This window comes from Hemitrygon akajei, chromosome 13 (genome assembly GCF_048418815.1).
Source record: "Hemitrygon akajei chromosome 13, sHemAka1.3, whole genome shotgun sequence".
Lineage (NCBI taxonomy): Eukaryota > Metazoa > Chordata > Chondrichthyes > Myliobatiformes > Dasyatidae > Hemitrygon > Hemitrygon akajei.
In genome coordinates, this window is record NC_133136.1 from 110379108 (window position 1) to 110396878 (window position 17771).

General features: G+C 42.2%; 1 protein-coding gene across 1 annotated transcript in view; it reads left to right on the plus strand.

Moving 5' to 3' along the window:
- The window catches only part of LOC140738129 (N-acylethanolamine-hydrolyzing acid amidase-like), a 31879-nt gene extending 14492 nt beyond the window's left edge, over positions 1-17387 (plus strand). The window contains exons 4-11 of the mRNA XM_073065279.1: positions 159-249; positions 3658-3734; positions 4361-4533; positions 5334-5396; positions 5487-5553; positions 11118-11146; positions 15032-15125; positions 15209-17387. Of these exons, the coding sequence (XP_072921380.1) occupies positions 159-249; positions 3658-3734; positions 4361-4533; positions 5334-5396; positions 5487-5553; positions 11118-11146; positions 15032-15125; positions 15209-15238 (624 nt within the window). The 3' untranslated portion in view covers positions 15239-17387. The remainder of the gene's footprint in view (positions 1-158; positions 250-3657; positions 3735-4360; positions 4534-5333; positions 5397-5486; positions 5554-11117; positions 11147-15031; positions 15126-15208) is intronic.
- The last annotated feature ends 384 nt before the right edge of the window (positions 17388-17771 follow it).

Sequence of the window (17771 nt, forward strand, 5' to 3'; positions counted from 1 at the left end):
GAACATTGGTAAAGCAGGGGACACCTGTATACTGGAATATTTTCCGACATGCTGATGAGCTGGTTTTGAGTATATTTTCTGATTGTTTATATCCTACAATTTAATGCTGTTTTCCTTGCTGCCAAAGTCTAAAATCTCTGTCCCTTTTTAAAATTCAGATTGTTTACACAGGGACAACATTCCTTGGTTTTGTTGGTTTATGGACTGGGCAAAAACCAAATAAGTTTTCCATTACTGCAAATGCAAGAGGTTTGTTGAACTTTGTTACTCTTGTCTAACATAGAACAGTACAGCACATTACAGGCCCTTTGGCCCACAATGTTGTGCCAACCCTCAAACCCTGCCTCTCATATAACCCCCCACCTTAAATTCCTCCATATACCTGTCCAGTAGTCTCTTAAACTTCACTAGTGTATCTGCCTCCACCACTGACTCAGGCAGTGCATTCCACGCACCAACCACTCTCGGAGTGAAAAACCTTCCTCTAATATCCCCCTTGAACTTCCCTCCCCTTACCTTAAAGCCATGTCCTCTTGTACTGAGCAGTGGTGCCCTGGGGAAGAGGCGCTGGCTGTCCACTCTGTCTATTCCTCTTAATATCTTGTACACCTCTATCATGTCTCCTCTCATCCTCCTTCTCTCCAAAGAGTAAAGCCCTAGCTCCCTTAATCTCTGATCATAATCCATACTCTCTAAACCAGGCAGCATCCTGGTAAATCTCCTCTGTACCCTTTCCAATGCTTCCACATCCTTCCTATAGTGAGGCGACTGGAAATGGACACAGTACTCCAATTGTGGCCTAACTAGAGTTTTATAGAGCTGCATCATTACATCGCGTCTCTTAAACTCTATCCCTCGACTTATGAAAGCTAACACCCCATAAGCTTTCTTAACTACCCTACCTACCTGTGAGGCAACTTTCAGGGATCTGTGGACATGTACCCCCAGATCCCTCTACTCCTCCACACTCCCAAGTATCCTGCCATTTACTTTGTACTCTGCCTTGGAATTTGTCCTTCCAAAGTGTACCACCTCACACTTCTCTGGGTTGAACTTCATCTGCCACTTCTCAGCCCACTTCTGCATCTTATCAATGTCTCTCTGCAATCTTCGACAATCCTCTACACTATCCACAGCACTACCAACATTTGTGCCGTCTTCAAACTTGCCAACCCACCCTTCTACCCCCACATCCAGGTCGTTAATAAAAGTCACGAAAAGTAGAGGTCCCAGACCAGATCCTTGTGGGATACCACTAGTCACAACCCTCCAGTCTGAATGTGCTCCCTCCACCACGACCCTCTGCCTTCTGCAGGCAAGCCAATTCTGAATCCACCTGGCCAAACTTTCCTGGATCCCATGCCTTCTGACTTTCTGAATAAGCCTACCGTGTGGAACCTTGTCAAATGCCTTGCTAAAATCTATGTAGATCACATCCACTGCACTACCCTCATCTATATGCCTGGTCACCTCCTCAAAGAACTCTATCAGGCTTGTAGGCACGATCTGCCCTTCACAAAGCCATGCTGACTGTCCCTGATCAGACTATGATTCTCTAAATAGATCCTATCTCTAAGAATCTTTTCCAACAGCTTTTCCACCACAGACGTAAGGCTCACTGGTCTATAATTACCTGGACTATCCCTGGTCTTTTACCAGGGCTATAATTACCTGGTCTTGATAAACCTACTCATTAGAATTAGTGTTACGTAAACCCAATACCATAAACTTCAAGTTGTTTAGAGTTATATGAATTAGCCTCAATTGCCAAGTAGATTTCATTCCATTATGCTCTAAAAGGATTTCCACTCCTCTCAGTGTGGGAGGATTTTCATTAGTTGTAACTAATAGAATTGGTCAAAATATAAAGATGGCATTATTTCCAGTTTCTACTAACAATGCTGGGTCTGCACATTTCAACTCAGGTCGCAGTTGTCTTTTAAATGTAGTCATGCCAAAAACATCAAAACAATTAAATGTGTATAGTAGATATTCTTCCAACGAACTACACTTATTTGTAGCAGGCAACTGCCCAATTCTCTCTCGGTGGATATGTCCTGATTTACCACAGTTCCAATAGATTTTGTTAAATGTTAAGTGAATTCTGCTTTGTGTGTCTTGAGAACTTTGAGATCAAAATAGACCAGAAAGTAGTATAGTGCAGGAACAAGCTTGTTGGCCTACAAACTATGATCTCCAATATTGAACATTTCTCCCTGGAAAAATGACTATCTATTTCATCTATGCTTATCTTAAATTTATTTGCTTCTATTAGGTCACCCCTCAGTTTCTAATGCTCCATCAAAAACAACACAAGTTTGTCCCATCTCTCCTTATAGCCAACACACTCCAATCCAGGCAATATCCTATGTACATCTTCAATACCTAATCCTTCACATCCTTCCTATAATGTGTTGATTAGAACTATATATGATACTTCAAAGCAACACACGGAAACTCCAGAAGGAACTCAGCAGATCAGGCAGCATCTTTGGAAACAAATTTACAGTCCACATTTTGGTCTGACACCCTTCTTCAGGACTGAAAGGAAGGGGGACGATGCCAGAATAAAATGGTGGGGGGAAGGGAAGGTGGACCAGCTAGAAATTGATAGGTGAAGCCGGGGTGGGTGGGAAAGATAAAGGGCTGGACTGGAAGGAATCTGATAGGAGAAGAGAGTGGACCATTGGAGAAATGAAAGGAGGAAATGATCCAGGGGAAATGATAGGCAGGTGAGAAGAGATAAGAGGCCAGGATGGAAAATAGAAGAAGAGGGGAGGGGGAGGGAATTTTTTTTTAACTGGGTGCAGAAATCAATATTTATACCATCAGGTTGGAGGCTACACAGATGGAATATAAGGTGTTGCTACTCCACCCTGAGGGTGGCCTCATCTTGGCACAAGAGAGGCCATGGATTGACGTGTCAGAACAAGAATGGGAATCAAATTAAAATGTTTGACCACCAGGTAGTTCTGCTTTAGATAGATGGAGGGGGGTGCTCGAAGAAGTGGTCCCCCAATTTATAATGTAGGAGAGGCAGCTGGCAGGGATAAGTGACAGGAGGGAGATTAGCATGGAAGGATGAGTGGACAAGGGAATCGTGGCGGGAGCGATCGATCCCTGTGGAAAGCAGGGTGGGTGAGGAGACAAAGATAAGTTTAGTAATAGAATCCCTTTAGAGATAGCAGAAGTTGCGAGGATGATGTGTTGGATGTGGATGCTCATGTTTATGATACCTCAAATGTGACCTGACTAAACTTTTGCACAGATGCAACAACTTTCAGATTTTTACACTTAGTGTCCTTATTAATGAAGGCAAACATGCCGAATGCCTTCTTCACTAACCTATCATACATGTTGCCACTTCTATGGTGTTATGGACTTGCACTCCAAGATCCCTCTGTACATCAGTGCTTCCATAGGTCCTGCCATTTACTGTATGATATCTGCTTTTTCCATCTATTTGAATTATATTTCAGTTCTTGGCTATGAGTAAGTACAATATTTTACAGAAGCAAGGAACAGTAATGCAGTACTTCAGTGGTTCTGCTGTTATGTTTTTGCTGTTTGTATTTTAATATGTAATGTCAGGTTGAATCGTCAAACAAGCCTCCTTTACATGACATTGGAGTCAGTTCTATGTAATTATTATTTCAGCTAAAGGTGCGCAGTGGAAAACTGCAATTGCCACTTTTCTGAAGAGAAATCGTTCTCCCAGCTGGGTGATTAGAGATGTAAGTAATTTTCATTGACTTTATTAACAAAAAAGCCCTCATGAACAACATCATATATTTACAATAAGGCAAGTTCTTTCCTGATGTTGGTTGACAGATACTCTTCTGTGAATAACACTGACATATTGTTTGAAACTAATTTGAGGGTCTTGGCTTACCATTTCATTAGAACGATGGTACTATTGACAGTTCAGCAGTCCCTGGGTGATACACTCCCTTAGTAATACTCTGAAGCTTCAGCCAGGATTACACACTCAAGGCACTTGAACCTACAGCCTGTTAAGAACATCGATACTGAAGATCTGATAGCTGATCTGAGAAGATTAAAATTTATTGAAGAATTGTATCATTAAATGGCCATAAAATACAATGAGTAAGATAAATAGGGGAAATAGCTTGTATTTTATTATTCCAGCATTTTACTGTCTTTTTTTTTAGATTTTTCTTATTCTTTACTGAGAATCTGGCCATGATACCAAGAGTATTTGTAACCATTGGACGTGTTCTTAATGAAGTCACCCACAGTCAGCAAGGTGGAGTGAGGGGAGGGAATTGACCTGACAATGAGTGAAAATGACAAACTCTAAACTAATAATAAAATATGTCTGTGTTTCTTGTTTCTTCAGGTTCTTAGAGAATCTGTGGACTTTCAAGTTGCATTAAGGAAGTTGTCCTATTCTCCCATCACTGCAAATGTGTACTTCATATTAGGTGGAGTCAAGCCAAATGAAGGTGTCATTATAACAAGGGAACCTGAAAGGCCTATTGACGTCTGGCCTTTGAAGTCTACTAAAGGGCAGTAAGTGGATAAAAAAGCAAAAATGCTAAGATTCAGGCAATGTGTGAGGAGATTCTCCTTTAAGATGGTTTATTCAGCTGAACCGCCAGCAAGGTGCAATATTTACTAGAAGTAGCTATTGGTGATTCTTCCCTAGAAATTCTTTCACAAAAGTTCAAAAGAAATAGGGCCTGTGCAATTGAAAACTGGCAAAGCTTAGAGGAATTGTACACATTTCCAGATAAAATCTAATTCCTGACCCTTTGGTGAGAATTTTATTTACCTTAACACCTTCTATCCACTGTAAAACTCTCCACAGCAACCACTAGCATAAGATACAGAATTAGCATGCAGTTAGATTTTTCAAGTTCACTGGTCAGAAAAAAAGTATTATTTCTCACAGATCTACCAAATGTAGTTGTCCTCATCTCCCCTGACAGCTTGCTATTTAAAATATCACCAACCAAACTGCATTCTTTGTCCTCCATGGGACCTCTGACCTCGGACTTCAGATAGAGTCCCACGTGTGCATTTTCACTGTTCTAACATTATGGTGGTCATGGTATTTCAGCTTGGGCTCACACCAATCTGCTATTGATCTTTGCCATATCTCCTAGTATGCTGCTCAGGCTACAGTTAGGGGTCTATCAAGGCAGCACACTCAATTATTCCATAAGCATTGTGTTAATGGTTCATGTTTAGAGAATTTACTACTCAGGTTCTGTTTCGCAGCAGATTAGTGAATAAGTTGTTTTTATTTTGATTCATCTAACTCTGAAAGCATCTCATGGTGAAGTTATGTTTTTCCCCCATTTACATAGATGGTACAGGGTAGAGACGAATTATGATCATTGGAGACCTCCACCTCCATGGGATGACAGAAGGTGAACGTTCCCAAGCTTTCAAACCTTTGAATCATTGCACACCCGTCTTATACAGCTTTTGCATTTACATATTTGTTTTGTTTTCTCAAGGACACCAGCCATTCGTGCTCTAAATGCTACCACGCAAAAGGACATCAATCTAAATACAATGTTCAAGGTGAGTCCCAGTGGTTCCAACTCTATTTATTATTGGAGTTCAAGATGAGGTATGAATGTTAATTGTGAACATACATGTCAATCAAAGGTGAAAGAAAATTAAAGCATAGGCTGGGGTGGTAACTACCAAAAGGAGTACTTGTATAAATTGTACTATTTAGATCATTTTCTTTTTGTGAACTTTTTATTACTCTTACCTTTTGGTTTTTGACCCCCAGGTACAGAATGTTCTCTGATTCCTTCCTCTGGCATTATTATTTATGATGCTGTTCAGGACAGGGACCAATTTTACTTGTATTTGATATGTGGACGCCACTGTCAAGGCCAGCAATTATTGTCCATTTTTGGTTGCTCTGAGAAAGCGTTGTTAAGTTTCCCCCTTGAGGCAATATTTGTTGTCTTTTTTTTGGCCATTTTTGAAGGCAGTGATGGAGTTGGCTAGAGCAGATAAGGACAGTGGATTAGCTGCCCTAACCTGATTTGGTGAACCAGCTTGGGTTTGAAAGTTCCATTGTCAGTTTTGCTGCTTCCTGCTTTTTACTTCAATTTCTTTTAAACTGAACTCAAATTCTCAAACTGCCACACCTCTGGATCATTGTCTCATATTCTTAGATGGACTAGGATTCATCATCATCATTATGTAGCCTGTTGTATGATCTAGGCAATCATGGTGACCGTGATTGTTCTTGGCAAATTTTTCTACAGAAATGGCTTGCCATTGCCTTCTTCTGGGCAGTGCCTCTACAAGACAGGTGACCCAGCCATGATCGATAGATTCAGAGATCATCTGCCTGGTGTTAGTGATCACATAACCAGCACCTGTGATATGAACCAGCTGCTCCCATGAAATCTTGTGACCCTGATCAAGCAACTAATCAGGTGCTTCATTTTGCCCAAGGGTGACCTGTAAGTTAGTGGAGGGTTGGAGCACCTTACTACTTTGGTAGAGACTTATCTCCACCCCACTACCCATGTCCAGGATTGGGAGTATCTTATTCCTATTTGTACATGTGGCCTTTTAGTAAAGGAAGTGCAGTAAATATGATGGATTGGATTGTCTCAGTATCGTAAATCACATAAATAGGCCTTGCAGCACATGGAATCTGTGCTAACCATCAGGGATCTGTTTATATCAATCGTACATTAATCCAATTTTATTCCCCTCAAATTCCTATCAGATCCCTCCCAGGTTTTGACACTTACCTTTATACAAGGGACAACCTAAAGTGGCAATTGAAACCAGTGTTTTTGATGTGGAAGGAAAGCAGAGCATCTGGAGGAAACCCATAGAGTGATGGGAACAGAACTGTGTTGGGTTTCTCCAGTGTGGAGCAGACCATGTAGTAAGCACCAGATGCAGTGCATTGGATTGGAAGAAATGTAATTCAAACACTGCTTCACTTTCAAGCACTGTTGGGTCCCAGGATGGTAGGAAGCAGGTGCTGTATCTTCTAAGGTTGCATTGGAAGAACCATGAGTGGCTGTTCAAGATAGAGGAATGGACTAGGGAGCCAGAAAGTGAACAATCCCTTCAGAGTTCTGAAAGGAGCAGAGAGGGAAGGCATGTCTGGTGGTAGAATTTTGATGAAAGTTTTTAATATTTCTTGGTTGTTGAATAGGAAGTCAAGTGGGGTGGAATTGTTATAGTATATATTAGCTTGAGGTTAAGTTTTTTTTTCTCCTTCCCTTCTTTATATCTGTGCAATTAGGAAAGGAGAGATACCAGGCAGGATAGAGGACTGCTCTTCTCGTGGACAGGGAGACATCCAGAATCCCTGCTGACTATCCAGCTGCAGCTTCTAACAATCTGCATTCACGAGTTGCATTTGGAACTGGATGAACTCTAGATCATTTAGGATGCTGAAGGGGTGATATGTAAGACATATAAGAGAGGTAGTTATACCCACTGTGTAGAAGACAGAAGACTGTGTGACAGTGAAAGGGGAAGAATGGTTAAGGAGCCAGTACAAAGTAACACTGGCAATCCCCATCAACAACAGGTTTATCGCTTTGGAATATGTTGGAGGGGGGGGGGGTGTTGTTGGCCTAGCAGAGGAAAATCACAATGTTTGGGTCTCGGGCACTGAGTCTGCCTCTGTGTCTCAGAAGGGAAGGGGCGGGGGAGAAGAGGTATGCTGTGGTGTTAGGGGATTCATTGGGGGAACAGACAGGAGGTTCTGTGGTGAGAAGAGGATTCCTGGATGGTATATTGCCTCCCGGGTTTGAGGGTCTGGGATATCTCAGATCGAGTCCTCAGGATTCTTAAGTGGGAAAGTGTACAGCCAGATGTCATGGTCCATGTAGGTACCAATGACATAGGTAGGACGAGTAACGAGGTGCTGTATAGGGAGTTCAGGGAGCTACAGAGCCCTCAAACTGTATTCACCCTCTCCTTGGAAATTTTTATGTTTTATTATTTTACAACATTAAATCACAATGGATTTAATTTGTTCTTTGTTGACACTGATCAACAGATAAAGACTCTTCTTTGACAAAATGAAAACAGATCTCTACAAAGTGATCTAAATTAATTAAAAATATAAAACGCAAAGTAATTGATTGCAGAAGTATTTGCCCCCCCCCCTTAATATGACACACCAATCATCACTGGTACAGCCAATTTGGTTTTAGAATTCATGTAATTAGTTAAATGGAGATCTGTTTTTTGAGACTTGTGGGCAGTCAAGATGTTTCAATTGATTGTAGTAAACATACACCTGTATCTGGAAGATCCAACTGCTAGTGAGTTAATATCCTGGCAAAAACTACACCATGAAGACAAAAAAACATACCAGGCAACTCTGGGGAAAAGTTTATTGAAAAACATCAGTCAGGAAATGGATACAAGAACATTTCCAGGTCACTGAATATGCCTTGGAGTACTGTTAAGTCAGTCATCAAAACAATGGAAAGAATATGGCACAGCTGTCCTGGAAAACTGAGTGACCATGCAAGAAGTGGACTAGTGAGTGAGGCCACCAAGAGACCCATGACAACTCTGGAGGAGTTACAAGCTTCAGTGGCTGAGATGGGACAGACTGCACATACAACTGTTGCCCGGGTGCTTCACCAGTCATGGCTTTATGGGAGAGTGGCAAAGAGAAAGCCACTGTTGGAAAAAAGAAAACAAAAACAAAGGTACAAAAGGATTTGAGAGTCTTATTGGTGAGGCCTCTTGGAGTGTTGTGAGCCGGCCTGGTCCCCTTATCTTAGAAAGGATGTGCTTAATCCGGAGGGTTCAAATGATTCCAGGATTGAACGACTTGGCATATGAAGAGCATTTGATGCTCTGGGCCTATATTCACTAGAATTCTGAAGAATGAGGGGTGACCTAATTGAAGCCTATCGAATGGTGAAAGGCCTTGAAAGAATGGATGTGGAAAGGATGTTTCCCAAGACCAGGCGCCACAAGCTCAAAATAGAGTGGCGTCATTTTAGAATGGAGATGAAGAGGAATTTTTTTTTAACCCAGAGAGTAGTGAATCTGTGGAATTCTTTACCACAGGCAGCTGTGGAGGCCAAGTCTTTATTGTATTTAAGGTGGAGGGTGACAGATTCTTGATTGGTCAGAGCATGAAGGGATACGGGGAAGAAGAAGGCAGGAGATTGGGGCTGAGAGGAAAATTGGATCAGCCATGATGAAATGGTGGAGCAGACTCAATGGGCCAAATGGCCTAATTCTGGTCCTATATCTTTTGATCTTATATACTTATGGTAGTTCATGTTTTTTGTTTGTTATGTATTGCATTGTACTGCTACCGCAGAGATAACAAATTTCACGACATATGCCACTGATATTAAACCTGATTCTGATTCCGAAAAGTAGAGGTGTGGAAAGTTTCATGTTCAGAGAAGATCCAATGGAGACTGAGGAACTGTGAGAATTAAGTGGATCTTCACAAGAGGCAGGCAGGGAGGAACCTTGTTTGAGATAACTGAGAGAGTCTGTCAGATATTAGTCACTTGCTTATTGTTTGAGAAGGAGTCATAGATATCTAGAGAGTGAGGGGAAAAGCCAGAAGTGGTCATGTAAAAGTGAGAGCGGTGTGTGGAAACTGCGAGGAAAATTTATGACATTTTTGAGTTCAGGAGTAGTGCAGGAAACAACACCTACAGTATGTGATCAAGGTTGTACAGAAAAAGTAAGTGGACATTCATTGAATGTTTTACAAGCCTGAGCTTCCAGTGGTTTTTCCTGGAATCAAGAACAACTAAACCATTGGCAAGCAATTTCACTACTAATTTCCACATCCTTTGTTTCTTTGCTGTCATGATTCAGTCAATTGCTGGACTCAGATAATTTGATATGCAATCTCTTTCATTGTTTTTCTGTCTGAAATTAAAAAAAAACTAGGAAGACTTAACAGATCAGAAAGGATCTGTGGAATGAGAAACAGAGTTAACATTTCAGATATATGACCTTTCTTCAGGGAAGCCATTCATGATGGCTCTTTGACCTGAAATGCAAAATGCTTTTTTCTCTGCGGATTCTGCCTGAACTGCTGAGTATTTCCCCCATTTTGGTTCATTTATAGATGAAATATACCACCAGCTTTATACTTTATATCAAGTTTACAGCATCTGTAACATTAATTTCATAAGCATGAGAAATTCTGCAGCTGATGTAAATCCAAACTTTAGTGGGGAGAAATGAATGGACAAGGGAATCACAGACAGAGCAATCCCTGTGGAAAGCAGAGAGAGAGGTGCAGGTAAAGGTATGTTTGGTGGTAGGATCCATTTGAAGTTGCGGCGGAAGATGTGTTTGTTGTGGAGGCTCATGGGGTGGTAGGTAAGGACAAGAGGAACTCTATCATAACTTAAGTCAGTTGGAAGATGGGGTGAGCGTGGATGTTCAGGAATTGGAGGAGATGCGCATGAGGGCAGTATCAATGGTGGAGGAAGGGAAACCCTGTTCTTTGAAGAGGGAGGACATCTCTGAAGTCCTGGAATGGAAAGCCACATCCTGGGAACAGATGTGGCAGAGAAACGGGAATAGCATTTTTACAGGAGATAGGGTTGGAAGAGATATAGTCAAAATAAGCGTGGGAATCGGTAGATTTTTAGAAGATGTGGGTTGATGTGTCAGTCCAAGACCTCTTGTGGCACAATGAGGTCTTCTTCAGGGTGGAGGAGCAACACCTTATATTCCATTTGGTAGCAGCCATCCTGATGGCATGAATATCGATTTCTCAATCCGTTTAAAAAAATTCCTTTTTTCCCTCTTCTTGCATTCTCCACTTTGGCCTCTTATTCCTTCTCACCTACCTATCACCTCCCCTTGGGTTCCCTCCTCCTTCCCTTTCTACCACGGTCCACTCTCCCCTCCTATCAGATTTCTTATCCAGCCCTTTACCTTCCCTATCCAACTGGCTTCACCGGTCACCTTCTAGCTATCCTCCTTCTCCTTCCCCCTTCCTTCCCAGTCCTCCAGAAGGGTCTCGGCCTGGAACCTTGACTGTTTGTTCATTTCTATAGATGCCACCTGACCTGTTGAGTTCCTCCAGCATTTTGTATGTATTAAGTTTATTTCATGTTCTATAATAGTGTATATTTTTATTGCAGGTTCTCTCAAGTCGTCCAGTTTTAAATAAGTGAGTTTTGTTCTTTGACTACACTTGACTTGGAAAATGTTGAAAGAGATGTTGCTGAATGACATTTACAACTTTGTGACAGACTTGTGCTATCCACATTGCTGAAAAATGTCACAGAAAATGTAATAAGCTCTCAAAATTGGTTAAGGTGAGTCCTCTCAAGTTATTTATTTATTGGTATACTGCATGGAATAGACCCTTCCAGCTCTTCGAGCTGTGCCACCCAGCAATCCTCCGATTTAGTCCTAGCCTAATCATGGGACAACTTACAGTGACCAATTAACCTACCAACTGGTACGTCTTCGGACTGTGGGAGGAAACCAGAGTGTCTGGAGGAAGCCCAAGTGATCACAGGGAGAACGTAGAAACCCCTTACAGGCAACAGTGGGAATTGAATCTGGATCACCTATATTGTAGAGCGTTGTGCTAACCACTCCGCTATTGTACCACCCTGCCTCTCTCTCTCTCTGCCAGAATCTGTTCTTACAACACATTCATTTTCTCAGTTACACTGCTTCTGCTTCTCATTCCATCTTCTTTCCTTCTACTCCTCTCCCTTGCCACATGCCAGGTTCCTGCTGTTCACATGCTGCTGCTCCTCTCTCCTTTATCCCCTGCCGCTCCTGCTGTCACACGGCTGTTGTCCTTCCCCCAAGCTCTCTGCCTTTGAGCCTTTGGGCCGTGCATTGGGAGGCACGATAGCGTAGTGGTTAGCACAATGCTTTACAGTACGAGAAACCCGGGTTCTATTCCTGCCACTGCTTGCTGGTGCGGTCACATTCTCCCCATGACCGCGGGTGCTCCGGTTTCCTCCCACAGTCCAAAGACGTTCCGGTTGGTAGGTTAATAGGTCATTGTAAATTGTCCCGTGGTAGACCAGGATTAAATTTGGGGACTGCTTGCCAGTGTGGTTCAAATGGCAGGAATGGCCATCTCTGTGCTGTATCTCAATAAATAAGTAACAACGTGTTGTGATGAGTTACTGCCTGACTGCTTAATAGCGCGCAGGCAACAATATCCTATTCTGACCATCTGTATGGCAGTCCACCAAGCTGCTTGCAGTGAGCTGACAGTGATTTCAAGGTTGCCTGTCTTGAGTACTTGGATTTACTGCCAGAGCAACCCATCAGGAGAAAGGTCTTGACCTTGAACAAGGAACATACTGTAAGATATTCAGTTGGAGTAAAGATAAAGTTATAAGTAGAGGTGCTTAAGCCTGCATCTAACCTGGGACCTCTTAACGGAAGAGATCAAAAGTTGCATTTATTGTCATACATACAAGTGCATGTGTACACAGGTGCAATGTAAAACTTAATTGCAGCAGCATCACAGACACCGCATCGGATACACAATATTCACAAAAATTAAACAAAATTATACAAAAAAGTATACAAATAAAACAAAAACATTCAATCTTAGTGTTAAGTTTGTCATAGCCAGTTTGTCAACACTATGATCACTTTACATTACAATAGGATATTTTTGTTTTATTTGTATACTTCTTTGTATAATTCTAATTCATCCTACTTACACAATATCCACATCCCCTCATCTACCTCATATTCACGTACCTATAGAAACACAGAAAACCAACAGCAAAATACAGGCCCTTCGGCCCACAAAGCTAAGCCAAACGTTTCCTTACCTTAGAATTACCTAGGCTTACCCATAGCCCCCTATTGTTTTAAGCTCCATAATGTTTATCTATCTAAACGTTTCTCAAAAGCCTCTAATGTGTTTGCCTCTACAACCATACCAGATATCCACCAATTTGAGTAAAAAACTTAACCCCTCACATCCTTTCAAAGGTTCAAAATCAAGTTTAATGTCAGAGAAATGTGTACAATATACATCCTGAAATGCTTTTTCTTTGCAAAACATCCACGAAAACAGTGCTGCCCCAAAGAATAAACATGAGAACCCCATAAGTCCCCGCCCCAGCTCCTCCCCTGTGCGTAAGCGGCAGCGAGCAACAATCCCCCCTCCCCCCAGCAGCAAAAATAAATGCGCATTGGTACAATCACCGAACCCAACTTTGTACTAAGCAATAGCAAAGACACAGACCAAAGTTACCCCAAAAGCTTTGCATTTCATCTGAAATTCGATAACCCACAGGTTCTCTCTCTCTCCCTAGCAAGGGAGAGGGAGGTGCCCCCCATTTTCAGAGCGAGTGGGAGACAACAACAACCCACTGGTTTACGAAGTTAGAAGTCTGTTTCATCGCTTTTTTCAAGCTCTTTGTCCAAAGATCGCAAAGACCTCGGGTCTTCAGGCCCACAGAGAAAGATTTTCTGGCCTCCCTGACAACACACGAATCTCCAGCCATGACACCAACCCTCGATCCCCCCCGTCTCCAGAGCCCTGATATCTTAGGCTTCTGAACACGATCGAGACTCTCAGGCCAAGTGTTTGGCATGTCGAATAATGGCCAGTCGTGGAAGCCCGAGAGCAGGTCCCATTCAAGCAAAGGACCGAAGCTCGCATGTAACTCCAGGTCAGGGTCTTCAAAAGAACCCTGAAAGGAAAGAATAAAAGATATTGAAGGTAGAAATAGAGCTGTTTCCGAAGATACAAGCAAAGGAGTCGCCGTTCGGCACCATCAGCCCTCCTAAGCTCCACATCTACCCTCTCTCGCCTTCAATGCATGCCCTCTGGTTTTAGATACTTTTTCCCTGGGAAAATCAATTACTTCCTTGCATTGTGGTACAGCGTCTTCAAACCTTCAAAAAAAAGTATTTCAATTATGTACAAACTTGCTGTCATGCAATCATTAGAATAATTTCTTAGATGAAGAGTAACACACAAAATGCTGGAGGAACTCAGCGGGCCAGGCAGCATCTTTGGACAAAAAGTACAGTTGACGTTTTGGGCCAAGACCCTTCGGCAGGACAGGAGGGAGAACAGACGAATAGATTTAAAGGGAGGGTCGGGGGGGGGGGGGGAGGACTGAGGGGAGAGAGGAACACATAGGTGAAACTGGGTGGGGAAGGGCTGAAGTAAAGAGCTGGGAGGTTGATTAGGAAGGGGTGGAGAAGGGGGGAGTCTGATAGGCGAGGACAGAGGTCATGGTAGTAAGAAAAGGGGGCAGAAACACTAGGGGCAGGTGATGGGCAATCCAGAGATAAGGCCAGAGAGGGAACTGGAGGAAGGGAGGCATTACTGAAAGTTTGAGAAATTGATGTTTATGCCATCAGGTTGGAGGCTTCTCAGATGGAATATAAGGCGTTGTTCCTCCAACCTGAGTGTGGCCTTATCACGACAGTAGGGGAGCCATGGATTGACATGGAATTAAAATGGATAGCCACTGGGAGATCCCGCTGCTTCTGGCAGGTGGATTGTAGGTGCTCAGCGAAGTTGTCTCCCAATCTATGTCACCGATCTACAGGAGGCCACAGCGGGAGCACCAGACGCAGTATATGATTATTAGACTCACAGGTGAAGTGTCGCCTCACCTGGAAGGACTGTTTGGGGTCCTGAATGGTAGTGAGGAAAGAGGAACAGGGGCAGGTGTAGCACTTGTTCTGCTTGCAAGTGTAAGTGCCAGGGGGGAGATCAGTGGGGAGGGACAAATGGACAAGTCGCATGTGGGGGAAGGGAAAGATGTGCTTGATGGTGGGATCCTGTTGGAGATGGCACAAAATGTGGATTGTACTTTTTTTCCCCGTAGATGCTGCCTGACTGCTGAGTTGCACCAGCATTTTGTGTGTGATGCTTTGATAACCAGCATCTGCAGATTTTCTCTTGGTTGTTCTTAGATGAAGCATTCAACTAGTGTTTTAAAATAAACTGATTATTGTATCTATGAAATCTAGATTGTAATTATTTAGTGAGTTCAAATAATGATGATATCACTGGTAATCTTTTTAAAAATTACACAAATTTCAGGCGTACAATCTATACAACTTTAATGTGTGCTGCACAGCCCAAGGCCTACAAGACAGTGATTTGGAAACAACCTAAGCAGAATAATTGGAATTTTGTAAGTAAAATTGAGGTGTAATTTTAATTTGCATATTCTCTTGTATATGTTTTGCATATTAATATTAATATTGTGATTGATAGGCTGCAATCAATGAACTAAAAGAAGATTGAACTGCTGTCCTGAATTAGAACAAAAGATAGCCGAGGAATATCAAGATGCTCTTTGTCAAAAAGTCTGCTTAATATGATTTTCCTTGAATAATGTTGCTTTTGCATTCCATATCTGTACTTTAGGGATTACCCTGCTCAGTACCAAATGTTTAACAAGGCTCATCATTTGGAAATCAGCTCATCTGCTTATTAATTTTAAGAGATTTCTGCTCACTTTAATTATCTAAGCAAAGTATTCTAAAATGACATTTTTTCTCTAATTAACAGATGTTTACAGGCAGATTTGGAATTAAAATATTAATACTGCCTGATTACAGGTATTGACAGTAATTCACAGAATTACCAAAGCCAGGTCAGCTGGAAGATAGGTTGTTTCTATGAACAATTTTATTAAATATGAGCATCTAAAGAGTGTTTAGTAAACTATGGAAAGAATTCAGTTTCTGCAACGTCCACAGTAATATTTAGGTGATAACTTTCAGCTCATTAAAAGCAAGCCGTAGAACTGCAAAGTTTAACAGAGAAGTGGCAGACACATAATAGCAAACAAAATGTCGCTTTTTCTAAAATATCTGTCTTTTTTCTAGAAAAGTTTGATTATCCATCATGTGGTAACCTGGACAGGTACCAAGTGATCAAGGCTTGTTCCAGCCACTCCCTTGCCAATATCCTGCCATTCCTTAAGCTCCATGGATTTGGCCACACATTTGGAGGTGTCCTGTCTTCAACACCTCTCTCCCTCAGTGTTATTCCTTCACTGGCTTAGTTGCTTCCTTGACACTGCCCAGTGTTGGCTCAGGTAATCCCTCTAATCTGTCCAACAGCCCAAAGCTGGCTGAATAGCTGAATAGTTACTGAAGTTTGACTGCATGAAAGAACAAACGTTCCATAGCACTACTGGGATATGTACATGCTGAATATGATCTGCTGGCAGGCATAGGCTTATCACACAAACCAGTCAGAATTCTTTCAGTCTAGCTGATCCATATGATTTGTGATCCAAAGACCACTTTTAAGTGGTAGTGCATTTGTAACTATTGATGACCAAGAATGTGGTCAACTAGACAAAAGGATCATGAGCTTACCCATGCACAATAATGGCACATGAGAGACATGTAAGGTGAGCAGCTTTAACCTGCTGTTGCCTGAACAAATCACAATTGTGGTTTCCAGTCTCTGGTCAATTTGATTCAGATGCCATTGAATGCAGTGAACACTGCACAACCTTTCCTCGATGACAGCTTCATAGTTGTAAAGGCAAAGGACTGGAACATCAGAATGATCTATTTCTTAGCCATCCTGTTCAAGGACCATGATATTTGCTTAAAAATATGAATATCCAGGATTGTGACATTCTCAAACCAGCTAGTAGCTTTTCCCAATTTCCTACATGGGAGCTAAATGACAGAACAAAGGCAAAACCACCTGCTCACTGCATCAGGAACCATTTGACCAATTGTGGTACTGAAGAAAGCTAGGATCAATAGGGGTTAAAGAACAAATGGGAGGTATTGGGTACAGTGGAAGATGAATATTCACACAGTATTTTACTCTATACTGAAGTAACCTGTGGCACAACTAGACGCACAGTTGAATGTTGGCTGACAAAACAATAATTTGGGAAATCTTTGAAAAAGACACAAGTGCTGTCAGGGAATTCATTGCTCAGTTGTAAAAGGAAGATTTAACCACTCCTTGCTAAGGGAGGATCTGAGTCTCTTCTACTTCTCTGTTGACAGTAATATTTTGTTGGTATATAGAAGTTGTCAGGTCTCACCCAGTTTTCCAGGTTCATGTTTTCTCTGGAGCATCAGAGGTTGAGGGGACATCTGATAGAGGTTTACGAGATTATGTGAGGCATAGATAGAGTGAACAGAGAGTATCCGTTTCCCTGGATTGAAATGTGTAATTCTAGAGGGTATGCATTGAAGGTGAGGGGCAAGTTATTTTACTCATAAAGTTGTGGATGCCTGGAATGCACTGCCTGTTATGGTGGTAGGGTTAAACACTTTAGAGATTTTTAAGAATGGTTTGGATAGGCACATGGGTGTAAAGAGGATGGAGGGATATAGTAATGGTGTAGTTAGGAGGGATTAGTGTTTGGGTAATAACACACACAAAATGCTGGTGGAACACAGCAGGCCAGGCAGCATCTATAAGAAGAAGCACTGTCAATGTTTCGGGCTGAGACCCTTCGTCAGGACTAACTGAAGGGAAAGATAGTAAGAGATTTGAAAGTAGTGGGGGGAGGGGGAAATGCGAAATGATAGGAGAAGACCGGAGGGGGTGGGATGAAGCTAAGAGCTGGAAAGGTGATTGGCGAAAGTGATACAGAGCTGGAGAAGGGAAAGGATCATGGGACGGGAGGCCTCAGGAGAAAGAAAAGGGGGGGGGGAGCACCAGAGGGAGATGGAGAACAGGCAAACAACTAAACATGTCAGGGATGGGGTAAGAAGGGGAGGAGGGGCATTAACGGAACTTAGAGAAAACAATGTTCATGCCATCAGGTTGGAGGCTACCCAGCCGGTATATA